This window comes from Opisthorchis viverrini (genome assembly GCF_000715545.1).
Source record: "Opisthorchis viverrini unplaced genomic scaffold opera_v5_131, whole genome shotgun sequence".
NCBI classification, from domain to species: domain Eukaryota; kingdom Metazoa; phylum Platyhelminthes; class Trematoda; order Opisthorchiida; family Opisthorchiidae; genus Opisthorchis; species Opisthorchis viverrini.
Window position 1 is genome coordinate 1,111,445 of NW_008751784.1, and position 24,915 is coordinate 1,136,359.

The following is a 24,915-nucleotide window of genomic DNA, read 5'->3' on the forward strand; positions in this document are numbered from 1 at the left end:
CGGAAGGTGCTAATTGATTAGACTAACTTCCCATTAAAATAGCAACTTCGAAAACCCTATAGTTTCGGGGAAATCATTTTAGGTGTGTCAATAGCCTGCAGCCACGACGAACGTTGCCAGCAGATGCGCTTCAACCGGGTTGTTTTTTCACATCGTCGAACGAACCACTTCAGCTTTCACCCCTCTTATATATCTTTCCGTTTACCCTAGGCCAACTTCAAAACTGATCTTATAATAACACTCCTAATCTACAAGTTCACACCGTCGAACGGACCACTTCAGCTTTCACCCCTCTTATATATCTTTCCGTTTACCCTAGGCCAACTTCAAAACTGATCTTATAATAACACTCCTAAATCTACAAGCGAATCCGTATTTCCAAATCACTTCTTGTACTGTTCTCCTTCATGGACTGGCTCAGGAATCGAAGCCGCACAAGCAAGGGAATTTTGGTTCTCGGAATTTCAGGAGGACTTGTCCAAATACTGTTGGTCAGCGGGACGTCGCGTGTTTTGAGATATGGCGCAATCAACAGGCAGACAAGCTACAGTCATTCTAGTTTGACCGCCACAGCGAGCCTTGTTCGTGGTACCAATATCCAATGCTTGAGTTTCCGTGTCATCTTATCTAGCCGCTCAGTGCGTCTTGTTTCCATCATTCATTCCACTCTTTTGCCCCAAGATCACAGTTCGATTCCACGCAATGTATGGCCTAAGGCTTCTGTGGCTGGCCTTCTAGGATAAGAGCTATGCGGTGGCAATGGAGCTTCGTGTACCCTAACGCACTCATTCACACACCGTTGCGTTGCGTGCGCAGTGGCACTTGGTTTCCTGTTTTCACCCTGTTGGTCTGCAATTTCAAATTCAGTTTGCCTTTTCCACTGGCTTTCGGCCCAACAAATGCGTTGAAGGGACTTGAAACATACAGGTCCACGACGTTTTGGCTGTCTACATGCACCGCTGTCAGTAAATAATCTATCACGATACGAAAAAACAGGTGCTGACTCCTCCTATTCCAAACTTCCGAATGACTGCTGACAGTTCAACAAGTAACTCCAGGCTGAAGCTGTATAAAGCACGAACGTTGTAACCAAGGAACAAAGTCACACTGTCTGCCTGACTGTTGGCAACCGGAAGAACTCCTTCGGATCGGCGGAGCTGCTCAATCGGTGGAATATGCACCTCGATTTCTATCTCAGCTGTTAGGGTGCTGTGGTTTTGCTACCGGGAATCTTCAAAGGATGACCAGTAGAAGCCAATACCCTCATGGCTGGGTTTGAGATGCTAAGGAACGGATATAAGCTTACTCCCGTTGTATTTTTATCCCTCTGTGTTACAATGAGTTCAGCCTTAAGCTAAACTGAATTCAAGGTTAATCCTGTGGCCTATTTCAAACGTGTATTCAGTGTGTGATATGTAATCGTGTGTTGCACAAACCGGTGACATGACAGAAGCGGTACTGCGACCAAAAGATAATCTTTCAAATAACATGTCAATGCAACAAGCTCAACAAGGACGTATAGACATTCGCCGGCTGGAAGCTGCCCGAGCCAACAGACAGGTGCAATTACAGAAGTGGGATGAATATGATCGAAAAATGCGTTCAAACGAAGGCTTGAGGCAGAGTTTGAAGCGAAAATCCAAGCCTTCGGCAGTGAACTTTCAAAATAATTATGTTTTAATCGACGCTGTGCTTCGCGATGATATTGACGAAGGTGAGTGTTACACAGCGCTTTTAGTTTTTGTTCCATTTGCATTCTTTCTTTGCCTAAGGCGTCACGTTTTTTGATTGTAATTTCCGGGACCTTACATGGTTCTTACATGCACGTGATGCCAGCCTTGTTGACACAAATCAGTGATATCTAAAGTGCCACAAAACAGACGATGTATACATTCGAAATTTCATGAGGTATTAGTGAGCATTTGCTACTCAGTTTCCAGGACACTTTGGACCAACCTCCCAAGTTAGCCTGGGGTCGTCCATACCTAACGTTACCTACCAGAGTTCCTGTTGCATCTTTAGGTAATTAAGTCGAGAGACTCCATTCCTTTCTCCTTGGCTACTACCCAAGCATACTAACGGACATGCAACAGTTCCATGCAGTTGCCCGGTCGGATTTATTTCCCCTTGAGAATAAAGTGTGTCCATGGTCTTCAGTACTCCAAGTGCAGTCAAATGTATGCTGGGTATTGTTTGCAAGACTGTAGGATTTGACTGGCATAATGCTTAGCGGACGGGAGCATGGACATTAAGCTTGAGCTCTTCTAGATGTCCCTTTCACACAAAGACACCCACATCAGCATTTTCAGAGTGAAACAAGCTAGATACACCTGAATGCTAAAAAAACAGTGAACTAGGAGTTGCATCCCAGTAATGGTATTTATTTCTGTTAGTACGCAATTTTGCCCTACATGAGCTGAGTGATGAACAATAGTAATAATAATAATGATAATCGTTCAGATGTAGCCACCTTAAGGTACCCAGCTGCCATGCTACACGAAGGAGGCACGAGGGATGGGATACTGCCAGATCACTCAAGCCCCGACAAGGGTAGTCGAAAGGTAGAGGTCAGGCTCGAACCACGGACCTCCCGGTCAGTAAATTTGCGCTCTAACCACTTGGTACATCTTGCTCCCGAGTGAGGAGATTATCATACATGGACCATTCAAGAAGCGAACGGAAAAATTTAAAAAAAATTAAAAATTCGGGGCCGGGGTTTGTAGAATACTTCTGATGACTGCTTTTTATACAAATGTTTCCCCACTTTGTCTTGGAAATGTCGCAACTGTGTTTATCATTCCCAGCCTTTTCGTGTCAACTTCACACCGCATCACAATCCCCATTTTGACCCATAGAAACAAATTAAATGATGATTACATTTGTTCAGCGCATCTTAAGTGCAAAGGCTAGCATGCCATGTCGCGCTTTTTGTACGACTGCAACAGAAAAGAGTGAATTATTTTGCACGAAGCTTGTTGGTACCTATTAAACTTCTCTAAGTACACTCACTGGTACACCATACCTGACTGTGTAATGCGGGCAACCAATGACTTCCATCATTATTGTGACAGGAAGGCTTCAACGGACGCCTGATCCTCGACACACGCCTAAGTAAACCAAGTCAACCGGTTCGTCTCTTTAGGTCACCCCGTCAACCGGTAATTACCGATGCACTTCGTAATCTTGTCTAAATGGGATACCCGTTAAACTTCTGAATGGCAAATGTGTTTAGAAATAGCGAGCGCCTTTTAGTTAGTGGGACGGATTAATTAGAAGGGTATGGAGTGTTGTAGTGGGTCTCCTGTTTTGCGTCACTGGATAGGCGTAGCCTCTGTGTATAGGGCGGGAGTAACTCATGCGCATACTGATCCACACAAGCGACAAGGATATCTTTAATTTGAAAGTGTTGCAGTTCGTCAATTTTCGGGAAGATTTACAGTGAGCTGTAATAATGTCTGCCAAAATTATACATTTTTAGGCTAGTGGTTTGCTGATGTATATCAGATAAAGTCGAAAATTCAACTTGAAATGTTTAAATGTTTAAATGTTCATCCTTGGGCAAAATTAAAAAAAAGCGGATTCCAGCGCTCCAGATCTCGAAGACTGCCTGGGTAATGTCGAGTGCAAAGAAACTAATCCATGTGCCAGTTGGGCCTATTAGGCTTGTCAAATACTAAACCTAAAGCAGCACTGCCGGACTAATTACATTGATAATCGGTGGTTGGTCAATTTTAGGGTATTTTAGTGCAAAGAGAGCAGCGGCAAATGTGTATACAACACGTCAGTAGACGTAGAGATACTGATGTCTTTCACATCATTCGGCGACAGTGCTTTTGAAATAAAGCCGTGGTGAGATTTGAAGTTGAGAAATTAACATGTTTTGGAGGCCATCTGTTTAAACAGTTCCGGAAAAACGTAACCGCGAGAAATCAAAGTGAGCTTTCAGGAGACAGACCCTCCAGCTATGTAGTTCCGGGGTTCTTTCGGAAGTGCACTATCTGCTATTCGCCGAGACACCTTTTATGTTATTTCAGTTTCCTAAATTTAAACATTCTAAGCTCTGTTTTACGGATTGCTCGGCATACTTTATTTCGCATTTGATCCTAACCCAGTTAATCAAAGCCATACCTGGACTGAGACAAGAATAACTAGATTAACCACATTCCGCGCTGAAGTGTCGAGAAAAAGGTCATTTAGTCAAAATAGAGCTCGGTAAAACGGTCTGAATCTGAAACTATATTCACCAGTATAAAACAATCATAAAAGGCTGTGGACATTCGCACGATATTGGTACTGGCATGAGGTTACACGAATACCCCCTTGTGGGACAAATAATGTAGCTATCAGATTTCGGGTTCCGGTACCATTCCCATCCTGTTGCATAGCACAGGTTTGCCGTGTTAATGGTGATTAGAGAGTCAAGTGACTTATTTGTCTCACTCTGTGTACAAAGTTAACTCTTCCACAGATAATGATTCGCCTACTGCAAATTTGTTTAGGCAAAGGACACAAATGTTTCAGGAGCAGCTTTCTGGGCATGCATGTTTTCACTCAGTGCTATTTTGCTCTTGCGGCTGTAAGCTGAGTGGAATAGATTTATTTTTTCTTAGAGGTCTATCTCAAGGAAAGTGTATTGTGGTAAGATAAATTTTAGATAGTATAGCTGCCTACAGAATGTACTTATTCACATGCACACCTGATTCCTAAAAAGGAATTAGCTTAATTTCAGCCAAACAGCCCATTGCTAATATTCTCTAATCTGTTTCGCAGTCTCATGAGTAGTATGTCTTTGACATGTTGTCATTATTGCCCTTTTTAGTAGGATAGATATTTTGAGGTGGTAAAGCTTGTGCTTGAGTTTATGTCTAAATACGGTAGTGCAAACCTCAACACTAGCCCTCCTGAGTTAACATAGTGTCCATATTTATGTAGGAAGTCAGATGCCAAAACGAGTGTGCAAGTTAATCAAACACTGCTGTCTTGCGGAAGCATCCACTAAGGTTTGCTGTCTGTCGAAACGTTTGAGTGGAATTTATGTTTGGCGGAAATTTTAATAGTATTTACGTTTTTTGTGACCCAACATAGTACATTTACTTGACTGAAACCAAATTACTCACATGTAACGCCGACTATTGTATTGCACATTTACGTGGCTATTGTTGTCTTGCTTTTTTCATATCCAAAGCACACCTAATGTGCCTTCCGCAAAAAAGGCTTACTTACTGTACTTTCAGGAGACAGACCCTCCAGCTATGTAGTTCCGGGGTTCTTTCGGAAGTGCACTATCTGCTATTCGCCGAGACACCTTTTATGTTATTTCAGTTTCCTAAATTTAAACATTCTAAGCTCTGTTTTACGGATTGCTCGGCATACTTTATTTCGCATTTGATCCTAACCCAGTTAATCAAAGCCATACCTGGACTGAGACAAGAATAACTAGATTAACCACATTCCGCGCTGAAGTGTCGAGAAAAAGGTCATTTAGTCAAAATAGAGCTCGGTAAAACGGTCTGAATCTGAAACTATATTCACCAGTATAAAACAATCATAAAAGGCTGTGGACATTCGCACGATATTGGTACTGGCATGAGGTTACACGAATACCCCCTTGTGGGACAAATAATGTAGCTATCAGATTTCGGGTTCCGGTACCATTCCCATCCTGTTGCATAGCACAGGTTTGCCGTGTTAATGGTGATTAGAGAGTCAAGTGACTTATTTGTCTCACTCTGTGTACAAAGTTAACTCTTCCACAGATAATGATTCGCCTACCGCAAATTTGTCTAGGCAAAGGACACATATGTTTCAGGAGCAGCTTTCTGGGCATGCATGTTTTCACTCAGTGCTATTTTGCTCTTGCGGCTGTAAGCTGAGTGGAATAGATTTATTTTTCCTTGGAGGTCTATCTCAAGGAAAGTCTACTGTGGTAAGATAAATTTTAGATAGTATAGCTGCCTACAGAATGTACTTATTCACATGCACACCTGATTTCTAAAAAGGAATTAGCTTAATTTTAGCCAAACAGCTAATATTCTCTAATCTGTTTCGCAGTCTCATGAGTAGTATGTCTTTGACAGGTTGTCATTATTGCCCTTTTTAGTAGGATAGATATTTTGAGGTGGTAAAGCTTGTGCTTGAGTTTATGTCTAAATACGGCAGTGCAAACCTCAACACTAGCCCTCCTGAGTTAACATAGTGTCCATATTTATGTAGGAAGTCAGATGCAAAACGAGTGTGCAAGTTAATCAAACACTGCTCTCTTGCGGAAGCATCCACTAAGGTTTGCTGTCTGTCGAAACGTTTGAGTGGAATTTATGTTTGGCGGCAATTTTAATAGTATTTACGTTTTTTGTGACCCAACCTAGTACATTTACTTGACTGAAAGCAAATTGCTCACATGTAACGCCGACTATTGTATTGCACATTTACGTGGCTATTTTTGTCTTGCTTTTTTCATATCCAAAGCACACCTAATGTGCCTTCCGCAAAAAAAGGCTTACTTACTGTAGTTAATCTGACTTGTGTAGTTGCCCACATATATCCAAACACCCCTTCAGCACAGTCCTTTTTAGCCTAGTTTGCACAATAATAAACGAAGCCCTGTAAGGTCCATGAAAAAACAGCCTGATTCTTTTACGTGGGCTTTTAAGAGTTACTCATTATGAGTGTAATTTATTCATTGTAATTTATTCTTTCATTTGGAACTCTGATATGGTCTCTTATTCGTTCGAGCAGGGAAGCCCCTTGGTCATCGTTTATTAATCAATAGATCACCCTTTCAAAGTAATATCTAATCCTCTGAACTTTTTCATTTAGCCTTCTTTATTTTGGCGGAGCAGCTAATCCCTTGTGAATTTTCATGGCCATCACTGTCCGGCAGTTTTACAACTTATTCCATTATTATCCGAGTGTTGAAGCATAGAAGAAAGCCCTTTTGTTTTACCACATCCTCTTCAAAACTAAGATACCGAACTGCTTGTCAGCTCTTTTCAGTGCCTTGCAACTTTTTTGTTTTGACTTGTTATTTGTGGTAACCCTCCGATTTATTGTAAAACCATTAGGCTTATCTTGGGCCTGAGTTATTGTTTCTTATCAGTTTATTCCCAACCGTGCTCCAACGAGCACTTTGCTTCCATTGTTTTTCGCTGCATTTGTGATATTTGGCGTATGTAAAAGCATCCATTTATCCGCCCAGTTTTACATAATCCGAGGGCATGTTTCCTATTGTTTGTCGTTATGCGGCGTCTAGTCACTTCGAGTTTCATTTTACACCGAAATGACCAGACACCTCTGAATTGGTCAAACAGTCTTGAGGTTTTTTAAATCGAAATCTATATAATAGGAAAGATGGAAATTGCATTCGAACTGTCACTGAGGCTTATGACATGACTAGTCTTGAATGGTTCTAACCTAAGGGTTGCCTTTGCGCGCGCTCACCATTACTGTCTGGTATGAAAGATTGTCTCTAAGCAACGCTGTGAGTTTTGCGGTTAATTCATTTGAAATCCCATCGCATATATTTTGCCCCCATTATAGGTGTGGACTGCTAAAGTGGCTAGTAGTTGTCAACAGTTATTTCTTACATTGCTACATCTTCATAGATTAGAATCCTGGGGGCCGGGTTTTTGACAAACAATAAATATATTGGAGTTTGAAACACTCGCAAAAAACTGATGAGCTTTCTTGAATAGAAACTTAGACAACAACAGCGACCATTTAATCGGCTTCATTTAGTTGTATGCAGTCTAGATACAGATAGTCTTCTCACTCCAAACACTGCATTCAGTCGAAAGAAAAAAGTCGAAAATATTAGTGAAGCTGACGTGCACAGTAAATGATCTGTTATCAGACTGTAGTCCTGGAGCTGCATTCAGTAGATCTTGAAGCTGATAAAAGTTTAAACTGTGTGTTCAACAAAAAACGTTCCCTTTCTGTTTTTGAGACAAGGATCCTCCATACGCTGGGTTCACAACAAAAAGTACAGCTATGCCAGAACTGGAGTAAAATGTCAATCGTACTTAGATCACACTAAAGCTAGTCGAAGACATGCTACAAACTAAATCACTTGTCTGGTGAACACTAGTCACAAGCTACCATAGTGTGGAAAGTTCGATATTTTTTCAACAGACATTAAAATGTTTATTTGGCTTGTTCCTGTGAGGTATGCTTGCCCTTCAACAGACATTAAAATGTTTATTTGGCTGGTTCCTGTGAGGTATGCTTGCCTAAGCCTATTGGCACGCAAGAAGGTTGAATAAAATGTTTGTATTTCCAAGACAAGAAACCCATCGAAGCGCAAGCTCACAATGAGAAGGCAGCATGTAAGAACACGCGTAAATACTAGGTAAATCTAATGTACAGGCTTCCAATCACAGTTGTTCTACTGAAAAACCTCTACGTAATACACACCATCGCTTTTGTCAAACAGCTCTACAATGGTACTTGGAGGGAATCTGATATAGTTCAGAAACAGTGTTTCGGAGTACTCTCTGCCTGTCAGATAAAATGATTTTCCTGTTAATCCTAAAGAACTGCGGACTTTCTAACATCTGAAAATCACGTTTTATATCTGTAGTGGAACTTGATTGGATTACAAAACTTTTGAACAGCAGTGTCACTTTCAAGCATCTCCAAGGTGATGCGAAAAAAATCGTTCAAGTATGAGAACAGCAGCCGGTCCAAACAATATCTAGTGTGGCGTGCGGTATGAGTAAATTGAAGCAACCTTTATGACGAAATTACTCCGGGCTTCATTCAAAGTTTAGTAGCTTGCAGGTGGTTGGCGGTGTTTTTCACCCGCAAAGCCATCACATAGACATGAGTGTGTTTTGGCAGACAGAAGTTATGCTGTTGACCATTTATGCTCTATTTGATCCCAAAGTCTTCTAGTCTAAGTGAAACAGAATCGCTAACAATGCTAAATACTGACGGCGTCATGCTTGTAATTATCGGACAACAACTGGCACAGACGTTTTATGCAATAATACAACACCACAGTCAACCCAGTATCAATTTTTCGATTCAAAATCCCGTGATTTTTCTGATATTACGGTTCCTCATCCCAACTACTGACATGTGAAAATCATGATTTGTTGGCTGTTCGCTTCCATAAGAAACCAGTACGATGAAAGTCACGAAACAAATTGATATCCACAAATTGAGCGCAGTACAGAATTTGTATGTTGTTTTGGTTCTCACCGCACTAAAATTTAGAAGGCAAAAGATCCAGTACGATGAAAGTCACGAAACAAATTGATATCCACAAATTGAGCGCAGTACAGAATTTGTATGTTGTTTTGGTTCTCACCGCACTAAAATTTAGGACGGAAGGCAAAAGATTTCAGGACAGAAGGAACCCATTTAATAACTACCCTAATGTGAGACATTTAAAATGTTGGAATAGATGGACAAAAGTTTGGGTTACACTCTAAATGAATGTGTGTGGCTAGAGGTTTTCGACAAGCTTTTATGCAAATAGCCCAGAACCAGTTTGCAAAGTTTTGAATAGGTCTGTCCCGGATAAGAAGGTAGATAGACTGAGGAAATATGACGGAGCTTCGCCCCAAAGTCATTCCCATGATAAACATGGAGATGTTGCGACACTCTTCATGTTGTCCTCGGGCTGTTTGCGCGTTTCAAAAGGTGCTACCACTGGCTTCCATTTCTTGCTTTACGTCACACTGGTAGGTTACTATGAACCTTATGACCACTCACTTGTCCTGTGCACCTGAAGCATGAGCTGACATTTAGTGTTAAACAGATGAATAGATTACTTGGATGTGTTTTAACAGTGGTGCTGGTAACCTTTGTTGAGCAGCGTACCTTCAGCAACGTACTTTCAGTTGACGTCGCTCCTTGTGTTTCTGCCCTGTTGGAGGTTATATTTAGTCCTAACCAACCAGTAGTATGATGCTCAAGCTTGAGGCTCGTGTGCTCCGACTTCTGTCAATTAAGAAGACTGAATACGAGATTAGCCATTTTATCCTGATACACTTTGCGTATCTCCAACCGGTAGCAACTTGTCAAGAACTACCAGAATAAGCACTGAGCCAGAAATAATTAACTGAACTACAGACCTGAATTATGAGCAAACTCATTAGACATTTAGGGGGCTTGTGTCGTTTGAATCTGCAATTAATTATTGAAGCAGTGGATCACGTGCGTATCCGAGAAGCAGCATTTTAGCTAATTCTGCGAAACCAAACGTCACTTTATGACGAGATGAGTCACACTTCTATGGGGATACCCCCTTCGTACTCGTTTTATGAGCAGGATAAACATATGTGAGGGAAGTAAAACAGTATGAATTCATATTTCTGTGTCCACGAAATGGCTGAGAATACTCGTGAACAGTTGGAAAGATAGATAAGGAACTATGCTCTCTGACCCGCAGATTAAATTTCCATTGTTAATTGTGCTCACAGAGCTAACAAATTCATTTCAACCATTTATCTTCTTTCTCCACTAAGTTGACTGTGCTATATTCAGGCTTCATAGTAAAGTTATGACAGTCAATTTGGCATAGAATTATGGTCACCACTCAGGTAGGATCTGTCACTTCTGTCACTTCTTTGCACTTTCTTTTCATAGTGCTTAGTTGAAGAACAATACGCATTTCAACCCACATAAGGTCGTGAGGCGCTTCTGTGGATGCACCTCATTTAACGGCACAAGACAATGCCTAATGGCTCGTGTCCCTGGCAAGTTAGAAAGTCTTCCTGATAGACGAGAACTATGTGTTCAAATGAAAAAACTACAAGGATCTAGAAGACTTTTTAGAATAGGGTATTCATTCACAAGAACAAACAGGCACCCCAAACTGAGTTTTGGCATTCTTTTTCTGAAGTCCAGTGCATGCAACTAGATTCAAATTTTGTCTGCTTCTCTCCGATGTATTCAATTTCATCTGCTTTCCTAGAAAAGGTATTGAGCTGTTCATGTAAAATAGGTACTTCCGAGACTTTGAATATCTGGTTGTGCGCAAACTACTAAATTGCAGGTATTCAGCAATGCGGTGGACCGGTCTGATTCTTCATCAGCCAAGCTGTTAACATGCCGGTACGTGATGAAGCTTCCATTGGCCACTATTGTTAAACTAGAATACCGAATTTACAGTCGTTTTTTTTCTGAAAAACAACAGCTTTGTCTTCTACTCTGTGTCTGAAGCCATAAAATTGGTTGACATCATAATAGTGCACTTCTCGAGCTCAGTAGAAGATATTTCGGAAAAAGAGGACCTTTTTGCACGCTGATATGTCAAATACGATTTGAACATTCCTGTCACTGAGACCGATAAAAGTACACCGAATAGAAACAATCAGATATACGGATTTCGTTTTTAGACAGTCATCAATTATCATAAGTAATTACAAAGCAAGGTGCCCGAATATTCACCTTAGAAAAAAAGTTTTTATGTGTTATATATATATATATATATATATATGACAAGAATCATACTGAGTGTGGTGGAATGGTTGAATCCTACAGTACTGAATATCTTAGTGGTTGATCAAGTACCAGTTGATCTGTTCACAGAGCTCGGTGATCCCGTTACAAGCGTTTTATCACTGTGCGAGGATCTAGCGTCGCTGTGTGTTGTGCGCGCATGGTGACGGCACGTTTGCAAGCAAATTATCAAGCATGGCGAACAGATATCCTGCCACCTGATCAGCAGCCGACTCACCAAACCGAGCTACCGGTATTTAGGCACATTATCAGTAGTGAGCGTTGTCACAGTTTATCCAGCGTCAACAAAGGTGAAAGGGACCGCGTAATGACACACGTGGTACCGGTTGACCTTGCTATTATGATGCACAGACAAATCGTCGCCACATAGTGGCATATGAATAACATTTAATAGCTTGAGATACTACGACCACGTGTGACCTTATGGTGCACTTTGTAGGCTGGGATTAAAAGATCTTCACCAAGTCTATTGAAAAAACTTGTTTTGTCTAAAGAGCAGCTCGAAAAAGTGGTAACTGAATTTCGGAAAATAAGTTACATCCTAATATATTGCTAGCTTTCAAAATCTCTTCCTTTCTCAAAAGCGCACGTGGGTTACGGCGTTAAACATTTTTACAAAAAAACTTGCTAATCAGTCGGGTCTGTCTTACTTGCGCTCTTGGTTATCGACAATTTTGTTTCTAAAACGAGTAGTGCAGGTAATGTCAGGAGTTAGTATTCACTTCTGCATAGTTTGGAGAAAACTGCCGAAAATGAATGTAAAACTCTCGTGAGAAAAGCCGCAACCAGCCGGAAACGTCTTCAGCTTGGTAATCAACTTCACATCTAAACAAAACTTGAGTACAAATTATTGTCATGTTACTGCTTTTGTTATTACTAAACTTTACATCAGGATACCCTTTCAGAAACTTCAGCGGATCTGAAACGTGCTGTTAGGCGTACTGATGATGCGATTATATAAAATGTACGGGCTGCTATACTCATAAGTGTGAGCTTGCCCGGCAATATATCCTGTCTGAATAGCGTATCGGGTCAAAATTGTTCGAAAATTATTTTCAGGTTTTACCAGCACCGATTCCAAAAGCGCCGTAGGTTTTTTCCCGAACACAGGGTCTCTAAGTAAGGTAGACGAAGGGCACTTAAAATAAAGTGCAATGCGTTCCAGGCTAGGGAAGATTCCAGGCTCAAGCTCCCTGAGGACAAACGTTTGCTGATCGGGTTTATCTCGGATTGCTGAGGAGTAAACGTAGTTAACACACCCTTTGAAATCTACACATATATTACCGATGTTCGAACACTGGTCATCACAAATGTGAACAAACAGTGTTGATTTTGACCAAGAATGCATGACGTCACAAAGTTTTGCTCAATAAATGTGAGAGGACCGAGGTATCTCAACTACTTACTTTGCGAACCTCACACAAGCTTTTTTTCAAAAGGCAATAATGCAGTTGTTGACGCAGAACGGGGAAATTTCTCCTTCGTTTCTCATTGTTGTTTCATCGTTCTGATATATCAAAGATATGCGGTAAGACTATAGTGATCAGTTACTAAGTTGTAGACGTCCGGATCATTTAGTCATATTTATTGAATTTATTCATCCAACAAGAGTGAACGAGACCTACAGCATTCGTTGATTCCTTTGCGAGACTCTGCTTTTAAAATTTTTCTTTCAGACAGTCCGATCGATCAATCCAAGAAATGTGGTCCTTACTGACAGAGATAATTAAATCAGGGAATGGTCATAGATACACAAGCTTGCTCATTCGTCTTTGGAAAGGAAGTCACTCTCAGGCGGAATAGTCGAAATTTTCTAGAATTACGTTAACCAGGCAGCTGAGAAATTATCATTTGCACTTGTCCTGTGATTGCAGATATGATATCATGTTTGAACTATAGTCTGGCCTTTCTAAGTGGATTCTCAACGAATGGCCAACAGAAAAAATGTCCTCATGGCCACCCCAGGACCGCCTTTCGATTGAAAAGGGTGAAAATCAAACAGCTGAGCCCTTCATATAACTATTTCGGTGTGGCAAACCTGAATTCAGTTATGTAATTTCAGCTTCGATGCATATTCACTGAACGACCAAACCCGCCCAAAATACTGACTGGGACAAAGAGTTGCTTAGGTATGCATGCGCGAATTGAATATTGTGTTGGTTTTGCACATTTTGCTCGAAAATGCCTTGAATCACCGACCCAACTTCTTCATCGATATACTATAGTATCACCAACTGGTCCCAACCTACGCCCAGGCGGGTCTGGAGTAGTTTTTTCTGAGCCAACCTGACTTCCTCGAAGCCAACGTTAGCGGGCAGAAGGCGGATATTAAGTTCAGATTGGTTTGCAGCCCAAAGCCTGATACATAGCTGACAAGACGAAACAGTCAGGTCACTACTGGCACAGTGACAACTCTGATTAGTTACGTATTGATCGATGGCCTTTGGAATGTGACCTTGACAGTAAAACACACAGAGATTGATCAAGGCGGCTGGTGTGAGTTACGTACGTTTCCGAATAGACGCTCGACAAGTGTTGACCACTAGCAATTACCGGCAAGTGGACGCACTAAGTGGTAATTCAGATTCACTTCAACGATTGACGATTTATTCAAACTCATATCTGCCCCTTTTGTTTCAAAGCGATGAATTTGTGCGGGGCTGTAGCTAACGTAGTCCAAAGCAGTTCCTGATCAGCGTGATGAATAACTTGCGCAAATAATACTACTGGAGTAATATTATTTGGCAATGACTATTGGGATTTATCAAGCACCTGATTAAAACGCTTCGCAGGGGTGGAAATAGCTCACCACCCGGGAACATTTATAAAGCTGCAGTAGCCGACTGACTACCGGTGTCCGAATGAATGGCATCTCCCAGTTTGCGATTCAAATGAGTTCTTTCTGAGAAAAACCAGTGATGTAAGCAGGCCAGCTCGTTTGTGAGAGAAACCTCATCTAAACTGTATATTGGAACTAAATTGGCGAGATCCTGGGATACTAATTTGGGCGTGCATGCATCGCTTATCCGAGGTTTGCTCCTATTGTGTCAGTAAAGCAAGATTTTTATGGTTTGTTTGCATGCTCATGAAAATTACACCAGGCAGAACAGTCCACACGGAGCACTACTTGTATGACTCCTTTTGTGATCAAATATTCTGCCCATAGAGTTCTTTATGTTACAGAATATTCGGTACCGAAAATAATGGGGCTAAAGTAATCCATTCCCTCCAAAGGAATTATCAATCAGATAAGGCATAGTTTCTCAAGTCATACGAAAAAGAGCACGTTGATCAGCTTTATTTATTCTTCGCATGAAGAGATATATCTTACGTAAGCATGAATGTGACATACTCGAACATGGTAGTGGTCCTCCACAGGAGACAAGTTAAAGTATGTTTTTCACTGAATGCTCATTAAGAATACAAGTTTCAGGAGAAGCCACATCAAAGAGTGATATACGTCCTGAAGAGGATCCCTTGAAGGATGCACAAAATCTGCTGCCGCATCTATAAAAGAGGCAATGGTGATCGACTGACACCTGCAGCTATTAGGCTAAAGAGGTATTTCCAAAGTCCAGCTTAAACATCAACACCATTGGTTATCCCACCTTGCTGAAAAAAACTATTCTTTAACCTAACTAATTAAACGCGATTTTATCATTTTTTTAAAATTCGGCATGATGTGTTTAATCTTGTTTTTTCATGTTTGGGAATCGTCAGATGGAAGCCACTTAGTTGGTCACGTGACCACTACCAGTTTTTTTCACGACATTACAAGGTGCTTTACTGCATTCACGCGCACGTGATGAATTCGTCTGGACATTTCTCTATTCGTGTGTAGTCGGGTGGTTGCTGCCATCCTTGTACAGTCTTTAGGCGTGGATTTTAATTGCTATCAGCGTGCGTTGTAGGTTGCCTCATTTTTATCGTGTTGTAGCCAACCAGACGTTCTTTACTTTTCCGCGCCTTTTTCCCAAGGCCATCCAGTTGTGTAGTTTATATTAACCAGATTATACATTTTACGTTTTTTTCGGTGATGGGTAAACACGCTACTACTACTACTACCCCTGAAGATTGTCAGATTAACTTACTGTATTCATCTGTACTACTGTTATATAGGAAAATTTGAGAATTTATATGTAGAAACTGAAGAACTTCTTGGAAATATCGGTTAGAGTGCTTCAAGTAGTCACTCGTGACGAACGGATGTGCAATGCAGTAACGTTTTACGACAGCGTGCGGAAATGTTTGGTGGCCATCAATAGCGGTCTATCAGCTGGTTAAATTATTCTCAATGTGAAGCATATTGACTGTAGCAGGTGATTGTTTCACAAAGATCAGGCTTTATAAGCCACACACCGGTACTCCACTGACCATCAAGTTACTGCTGGAAGAATCACCGGAAAAACAGAGATGGAGATTCTTGTTCTTTATACGCTCGCATTCTCTTCTTGACCAGTGAAAGTAGCGTCGTATAAGCGAAGCGGTTGATGAAGATGACCGGTGACAGTGACATCATTTGTAACTATAGACTGGAACATCACTTGCTCGGCTCATAAACCCTAATCAAAGGGAGCATTTCGGTCTCTCCCATTGCATTGCTTCCCATTTCTTATGTTTTTTTGTGAGGGTGGGTGGTTGGGCGAGGGGAGGTGCATCTCTCAATCTCTTCCATTTGTGTAGCCCGTGATTGGTTTGCCACTAATAAATTGTTTGAGGGATTGAAGATAACTTGATCGATGTCAGAGGCAAAAGAACTAGGTAGTGTGAACTTTTGAAGTCGCAAAAGAAAACAAGAAAAGATTGCAAACAACTCTCGACGTGTACGAAGGTGTCATTAACCTAAAAAAATCGCACAAAAATTCGACCGACTCATGTCAACGGCATTCTAACCATATCACTATTTTAAGACTGTGGTTGGGTTTAGAATCAAGCAAGGGAAGGATGTCACGTAGCTTTGTAATCCAGGTTTTAGGGGATAAGATGATAGGGATGTAGTTAAGGCTGTGCGTCACCAGGCACCAGCAACCGCATCAGCTCATCCATGGGTGATATATCTGAAATCACCAGTATCTGGCGGAATATAAAAATAAGAATCGGCTTTCGTATATGTATGTAGTTCAAAATCTTTCAGTTGGCCATGTCTGACTCTGTAAAGACACGATCATAGAGCCGCAAATGTTCGAAGGATTTTCGACATGAAACTTGATAATCAGAGAATAAATCTATCAGCTCCATAAGTCCTAATGATGAAACTTTTCAGTTTTTTTCACACGTCGCTGATGAATAGCTCACGGTTAGCCTCAATGACTTTAACAGCCAAACACTGATTTAATAGATCACCACCCATCTTGAAATTTGCTTATGTTTTCTAAATTGATGAGGTTTTACTCGCTTTCCAGATATTTGTAGTGCTTGAGTGCAAGCTGGAACTAGCGTAAAGACCGCTTATCCCAGAAGTTGTGGCTTGAACTAGGTTATAAAAAAGCTTTGTCAGTTCCGTGTCTCCAAATCTTATCTGCTTATTCTTATGGTAATGAATTTTTCTGAGTACGTTCGGTGTAAATCCTTTTAGGTTGATAACCGAATTTCCACCGGGTAGAACTAGTGAATGGACCATAATGTATAGTTTGACAGAGTTGAATAGGTTATTAAAATTAAAAAACACTGTGTTTTTCAGTATCAGTTGAAGAGGTTCCGACTCAGTTGGCCATGTATACAGCTTCTGAATAGTGTACGTATTGGCAATATTTCATAGGGAGCAAATGTTAAACTTGCACACATTGTCCTCCTAATTTAACATGAGTATTTATGTGTAGAGAAAACTTGATGGGTGAAACACAAGTAATGCTAGTGAATATTTACCCTTGACAACATGCCGCGAGTTCTTAAAAGGCGAACCCATTTAAATTCTTATTCTGCATCACATCAAGTAGAGCTAAATATGACGTGCGTCAGCGTAATTAAATCCTCTGGTCAAAAGTTACACTTTTGGGTTGAACAATTGCGTTGTAGATGTCCCATAACACCACAAGTTACCAAAGTACGTGGATATCGGATTTCACTTGCAGATAGACGTATAAGCTCGTCCATTAGATGATTAGGTACGAGAAATTCCATCACTGTGATTTGTTACTGTACGGTTGTTTGTCTTGCGTTACTGCCAACTGCCAATCAGTAAGGAATTTCTATCACTTTTCAGCCAGTATTAAATCTTGTACACAACTCAAGAAGCACATTTTGAAGATGTACTACTTGCAACCATTTAGCCCATGCATATATATCCACGTATATTATGTATATAATATATACAAAAATTATGTCAGGTTCTGCAAGATAAGTTATGACCTAAATTATACGCCGCTAACATGCCTGACAGCCCATTTGATCTCAGAACCAATATATTTGTCTTTGGTTTTAAGAAGCGTTCATCGCGGGAATTTGTTTACTCATTTGATGGTATTTGTTTGTAACTGTTTAGACTACCGTAAAGCTGAATTATAGCAAGCCAAACTGCAATGGGCATCATTATATGTCTGTCCATCAAGTGACTAACCAGTTGACACCGCAATAAAGTGTTAAATGGATAAGGTGCATTTTATTCATAAGCGGTACATATAAATATAATCAGTTAATAGTCATCGTAATCATCCCCCTTCTCATCACCATTGTCATCACTGTCATCATCATGCTTCCCATATTCATCCTAATCCCCATCATCATCCTAACTCTCACCCTCATCGTCAATGACATCACTTTCACCAGCCTCATCTTCGTCGTCATCATCATCATTATTACAAACGCACCCGTTACAGAAAAAAGTCAGGGAAAATGTCCCAGTGAAAAGTGGAACGGCTTGGAAAGATTCAGAATGTCTTGACTTTAGACAGTACTGTATTGAATATGCGCCAAAGGAAACTTGTAGTGAGGCACATCTTTTATCGTGGACGGATTTTAGCTAGTTCTTCGGGTTGAAAATGGTACACTCAACATCACGATCGTTTGCATGTCATATCCTTCAAGGTTTCCTACCCTCTGTAAGGGGAATCACGTTGAACTCAGACAGGAAGGTGCGATTGGTCCACAGCGCCCGGCATAAAGGCAGTTGCTTTCATTTTCCGAATGCCCTTTTTGAAATCAAAGATGAAAAGCTAAAGTTAGAGCAGATAATTCATCCCATATTGATTTCATTTCATTTTAGTACTAATCTCCAGTATAACTGTTTCGGTTCAGAGATCTATATCGCATAGCAGGAAGCCTGTCACTTGATTGATGATCATTCGCTCACACGCTCCAGCTCCTACATGCGGCCGTTTGTGTGGTGACTAGATATGATGGGGTAATGCAGTTCATAAATACCATCGTGCTGCACACGTTTTCATGATGGGCCGACGCTCTGTCTGAGAAATTCCGAGCGACGTCCCTGAGCGTATCTCCAGTTCTCACGGCAGACAGTTTCTGTTCACAGCCTGGTTGAATGTTCGTCGCTTTGTCCAGTTTTGTTGCACTTATTCACAGGTGGACCTCTCTGGATGACTGTGAGATATTCTACGTCCTTGAAGTTGGTCTGACTTTGATTTTTGATCGGTTGCCCTCTTCTGGTAGGATTGGTCTCTATTTTGAAACATTTGTCCGACAGCATTTGATTTTCGCTCGATTCAGCACCTACACTCTTCACAACCGGAGCTTCCAGAATGCTGGTTATGTAACAGGTAAGCAGTTCGATGATATCCAGCATATTTTACTTGTCAGAATGACGGTGCTTGTCAGAACGTATTGGATGGCTCTTTGGGACAGCAAATTTTTTCCGGATTTATATAACTGACTGTTGACAGGAATCGAAATGATGGGCATGAGCCAGTAGCCTTAAGAAAGATAACGAAAAATGAATGATCACTGATTCCCACTGAGGGACATGTTTCACTCAGCAAGTTAGAACGGATTATTCTTGAAAAGTGCGCGTAAACGTGACATGTAGATGAAATGGTTCTGTCTGCTGCGCCAGGCCTACAGTAGCGAGAAGCCATAGGTGGATGATATGTAGCTTGGTAGGAGTTAAAAAAACTCTGGTCATTGTCAGTGCAAACCACTTTTAAGTAAAAGTTTGATATTAGTCTTTTGTCTTAGCTGGAAATCTGCAGTGCATGGGTATAAAGCAAGGCAAACTGCATTGTTACCTCGAAACACTGTTGTGATGGTTCGAACGTGTATGATCATTTCGGAAGTGTATGGCGTGTGATAGATATGTCTGCTGACGCGATAGAGCGCTATTTTGTAAGGATCAATCCAGATGCACGGGGGGAAAACACTAATGGTCACTTTTAGGAGGGCTGTCCATTTTGTTGATGAAGATGTACATGCCAAAGATTATGAAAACAACAAAGCATGCCAAAGTTACCATACATTCGATGGGGTGATTACTTGGCATGTGCGCGAGAACCAAAGAGACCTGGGTGGAAGAATGCACAAGGTCTTACACAGAAGAAATTTAATTTGGAAGGCAACCTGGGATAGAACCTGCAGTTTCTAACTGGGCTCATGCGGAGTAGCAGGTGTGAAAGTATTTGTTCTGGTCTTTAACTTTTCGCAATTTGTGGACCTGGAGAAAACAGCTGAGATGGAAATTTGAATTTTTTTTCCTGCAAGAAGCTCATTTTCTTGAATATTCGATGTGAATTCACACAAAAGCTGCCAGGAGAGTAAAATATCTGGGGATGGAACAACAATTACTGCACCTGCACTCGACGACACACGGGGTCAAACTAAAGACTACCTACTCTGTTCACGTCATCCTATGCTCATCACTTTTGTTTTATTTTCTGGGGAACACTATATTGGCTAGAAGATATAGTTTTTTTTAAATGAAATCTTAGACTTGATCATGTTGACTGGTGAAGGTTTGCATTAGATACATGGCTTGGTTAACTTGGCTTCACTAGGGAACTGTGAATGCTGCAACTTTATCAAAAATTGGCTAGGTCACCGGCGTGATGCCATTCCCGATGTAACACCCCGAACGCTTCAGAGACCAGAAAAATTTAACTTTGACGATCTTAGACGAAAGCTTTGCGTTCACAAGCGTCTTGAACGCATGTTTCATTTTCTCTGCCTTGACCATAGCACTGGTGACAGCGCACCAAATACCAAGCTTATGTATTGCCGGTGTTTGGTGTAGTTTTGCCAGAGTTTTAAAATATTCTCAGCTTGCGTTTGTCCTAACTATTTGAAATAACATGACTTCTTACAGCCCAGTGCCAAGCGCAATTTGGCGTCGATCTATATGTTTACCCTGTGCAGGGAACCGACACACTTCACTAAATTATGGCCAAATATCCGAAAGACACACTTAGCGGTGAAATGAGAGTGTACACGATGCAGGTGACGTCTGGACTCAGTTTGGGCTTGTGACTAAACCGAAAGAATACAATTTTTACGCAACCTTTCAGCTGCATCGGCGAGCCAAAAATAAGGTAAAACTGGATTCGTGACATAAATTTATGGCGTAAGATGATGTTTCATAAGCTTTCCTTCTTGACGCACAACAATGGGTGGATGCGGTCAAAGCGCTTGAAAGGTTGCTCCAGGTTGGTACATAGCAGCAGGCTCTTACCGGCTTGTAATGTACTGGGCAAGGAAACACAATTATTCGAATCAAATAATTAATGTTCCTCACTCTATTGGCTAGGAATTTAGCCTGTGAAAGTGTTGTGCTGTTTCACGTGCTTTCAGCACATACCAGCCGACCACCACATGTAACCATCACTTACTATGTTACACAACTCAAGCGGTTTTCAGTACTCCGCTCATTGTTAGGAATTTCACTGAGCCATCATTGTGCATCACGCGGTTTAACGCAATTTTGAGTGCCTATTACCTTCCAACAAGAAGCTCAGAGCTGCTAAAATGCGGGTTTGTTGCCTGAATTCTTTGACTGGAGGGCGTACCTTCCGGCCGTGCCATTGTAACGTGCACTCTTATACAGGCTGTCTTATGGGCTTATAGACAGCAACAACTACGGTCTGCTCACATTGAAAAGTGAAGATTTTCATCAGCTTATCCTCTTGTCTACCTAAGTACAAGAAGTATATGTGTAACTCTGAAGGCAGGTATGCTACTGCATTGTACTTTTTGGTTTCACACCTTTTGAGGCAAATGTACACGCATAGCTGTGTGGATGTTTATTTGTGTCACGTGAAATCCTGTACATGGCAAACACAACCACCCTGGCTATTGCACCACCGTCAAACTTTTTATCACGTTTTTGCACTTTTATTGGCTCAGGGAGACTGTATTATTACGTGGAGTGTTGACCTTACATAGAAATGCTCTTTTTACGCTGGTTTTAATTGAAAATTTGAAAATTTCAAATAGCAGGGGAAATTGCATTCGGGCATGCCACATTTAGCACCAAACAACGTTGCAAATTTTTGTGCAGTTAGTCTTCGTTTGGTCAGACTTAGTTTGTGTTTTTCTGTGTATTGCGACTGTCTCATATCCTTATAAATACTCCTTTTTTGAAGAGCACACTTCACTGGATATTGTTGAGAGCAGACCGTCATATGTCGCATCCAGCAACTAGGACCACTGAAATTAGGCCTTTTCATATTGTTTACAGAAGCGTAAAATAAGCGTGGTACGATTTATCCCAACCAATTATTCCAACTTGATGGTAATGGATCCTTAGGGGTCTACATTTTTGTGTCGCCTATGGGATGTGACATATGAAAGACCTGAGTGCATTTTGCCTGTTTTGAATCGCATACTTTCATTGAAAAACGCAAATATTTAAGTTACCAATCTGTAAATTATTTTATGTGACAGTGGGTTTATCTACACGGGACAATGTAATGTAGGCGGTTTTTGTATCACTACTGAGGCTTGAAGGTTAGCAAAGTTTTCAGAATTCTTTTTCTGAGAGCAGTGATAACAAGCATATGAACGGTTGTTCAAGAAATCAATCATTTGCGCAGCAGTATGCCTAATCGGTTACAGAAAGTGGTTTTTATCCACTGGGAATATCTCATATTAGATATGACGTATTTTTATCGTAAACAGACAAAAACCAGTACAAGAAATCATGATTGGGAGCCATGCAATGGAAGTTTGTTTCTTGAATTGATCTTGTGTTGAAAAAGGTAAGAATCGAGTAATGTACGTTGGACTCCCCGACAATGCTTTTGAACTCTGTCAATATCCGTTTTGACGTTCTGATCAGTTGGCGTGTTGCTCCAGCAATGTGACCGTAAAAGATATGGTACCACATACACGTTCATGGTTGCGAAACCCGATATGTTTTTGCATCCGCACGGAGAGAAACACTTGCTGCAAAGTCTTCCGCAGATATGTCATCCGTCTCTCACCGTGTCGCGTACTTTAAGCTATTTCTGCTGAATGAGCTTCGTACTTTATTAGTCAAGTATATCTTACCAATGACCAGCCAAACCTAACTTGAGGGCCAAAGTTTCATTTCCCAACCGAGCTATTGCTGCCACAACTCCAGTGGGAAGCTTCCTAAATGCTCTGGAATGATTGTGGTATTACACGACATTTGGAACGACACTGTCTCAGTTTCGCTTGACACCAACAGTGCTGCAATTTACCTATTACAAACGGCCAAGTGATCTATGGTAGGCCATATGATACACTTCCATGTTCAGCCGGACCGATAAATTATAAAAAACCGATCCCTCAGAAAATCGCACACTACTTCCATCGCCATGTTATCAGCAGAATGCAGTGTGCAAGTTGTACCGCCGCAATAGTTGACTTTGTGCTTTCGTAAACACAGTCTTTGAGTATCTTTAGTCTGTACTTATTCAATGTCGTATTCTTTTTTCACCAAAGTTATAGACCCTTTTATTCCAAACTGGTCTGTCATACCACATCAAGAACTCAATCGCAAGTTTTCATCTTAAAACAAGCTGGAATGAGCTCGGGATTTTGGCAAGCATCAACAATGGAGGTATCCTAATGGAGCCACACGACGCCGATAGGATTCGGTGGAAGGAAGTATGGAGTATTTCCTTTTAATTTCATGTAGTACCATCCAACAAAATCAAAGTCGACACAATTTGGTTGGTAGCAGAAGTACAATGACTCCACACAATCATTGGTTCACCGTCAGCAAAGTTGAGGAACTCACATCACGTCGAAGCACATGTACGTTGGGCATACAGTGTCTTAGTTTGTGACAAAGCGAACGCTTTTCCAGACCGAAGGTGTTCCATGATGAGGGCGAATTCTTGAGTCTTTGCGTCTAGCAGTATGCACCAGGTTGTTTCGAATATCTAACAGTCTTGACACATAACAGCGTTTTTGGGCGATGACACAAGAAAATTGCGAAAAATATACCTGGCGCACTGCCACAGCACATGACCAACGCCCTCACTAGATTACTGAACTGTGAGTTATTCCTAAATGCTGATTTTGTAATGAGGGTCAAATGAGGATGACAAACTGTCTTTACTGTGAACTCTTCACGCCACAAAAGATAACACCAGCTATGTGTTCGGTGGAGGTGGCTTGTCTTTGGAGGTACTGATTTGTCTGCTTTCCGTCCTTACCAAGCCAACACCAACCTTAATCAATTACGACAACACTGTCCTCTCAATTTGGCGTGAAACTGAAAGTCGATGCTTGCAATTACGAACCACTAGAAAATGAAAGTTCTCGGTATTTATTGGGATCAACAATGTGGCGGAATGTAGGTGGCTCGGGTGCACCGTCGTCTGGAAATTTATTCGATATTAGGCTGGCTTTTTCCAAACTACACCGCACAAGTTATTTATGGTTTTGAAGCAAGGTGACATTACTACTGTAGATTAATATAGTCATTTTGCTGTTTACTTGTTACTTTTCAAGGCCGAACATTATTACCACAGGAGATGTAGTAACATAAAATAGAGGAAAAAATTCCAGAGCACCATCAAATTTTGCATTCTCATCTTGAAAATAACCGGAAAATCTAGCAAACGTTAGAGCATAGACAAGCCGTAATACCGTCGTACGTCGGTGACGTCATATAACCGGTAAATGAGTTAAATCAAACACATTGGGGGGTCGGATGAATTCAGTCATGTGTCAGCCTATTCCTGCACTTTGGAATCGTCTTTTTTACATGGCAATTGGGTCGAGTTGGACAATCACGTAATAGTTATATTTAGAGTGAGATTTCTCGGCCCGTAAACAAACAGTTCGAAAAGTGATGTCTGTCATTTCAAATGCGGTTGTTTAACCGCTCAAGGCCATTGTGAGATAATCGCAATTTGCTACTTATGAGCAGTAATACGGTTGGCTAATCAAGCACCCACAGAAACGCTTCTGACTCATTCAAACTTATGAAGGTAGTAGGAAAAAGATAGCTATTCAAGCTTGTTTTTACAGTTAACTACAAGGAACAACAAAAACTCCAGAGCAGGCTGGTGTAAACCGCGTAGGATTTTTGTTCTA

At 41.1% G+C, this 24,915-nt stretch overlaps 1 protein-coding gene across 1 annotated transcript in view; it reads left to right on the forward strand.

Moving 5' to 3' along the window:
- Positions 1-1,413: 1,413 nt before the first annotated feature.
- The window catches only part of T265_06287 (hypothetical protein), a gene marked incomplete at both ends in the record, with an annotated part of 103,085 nt that continues 79,583 nt past the window's right edge, over positions 1,414-24,915 (forward strand). Inside the window, one exon of the mRNA XM_009171507.1 lies at positions 1,414-1,714. Within this exon, the coding sequence (XP_009169771.1) occupies positions 1,444-1,714 (271 nt within the window). The remainder of the gene's footprint in view (positions 1,715-24,915) is intronic.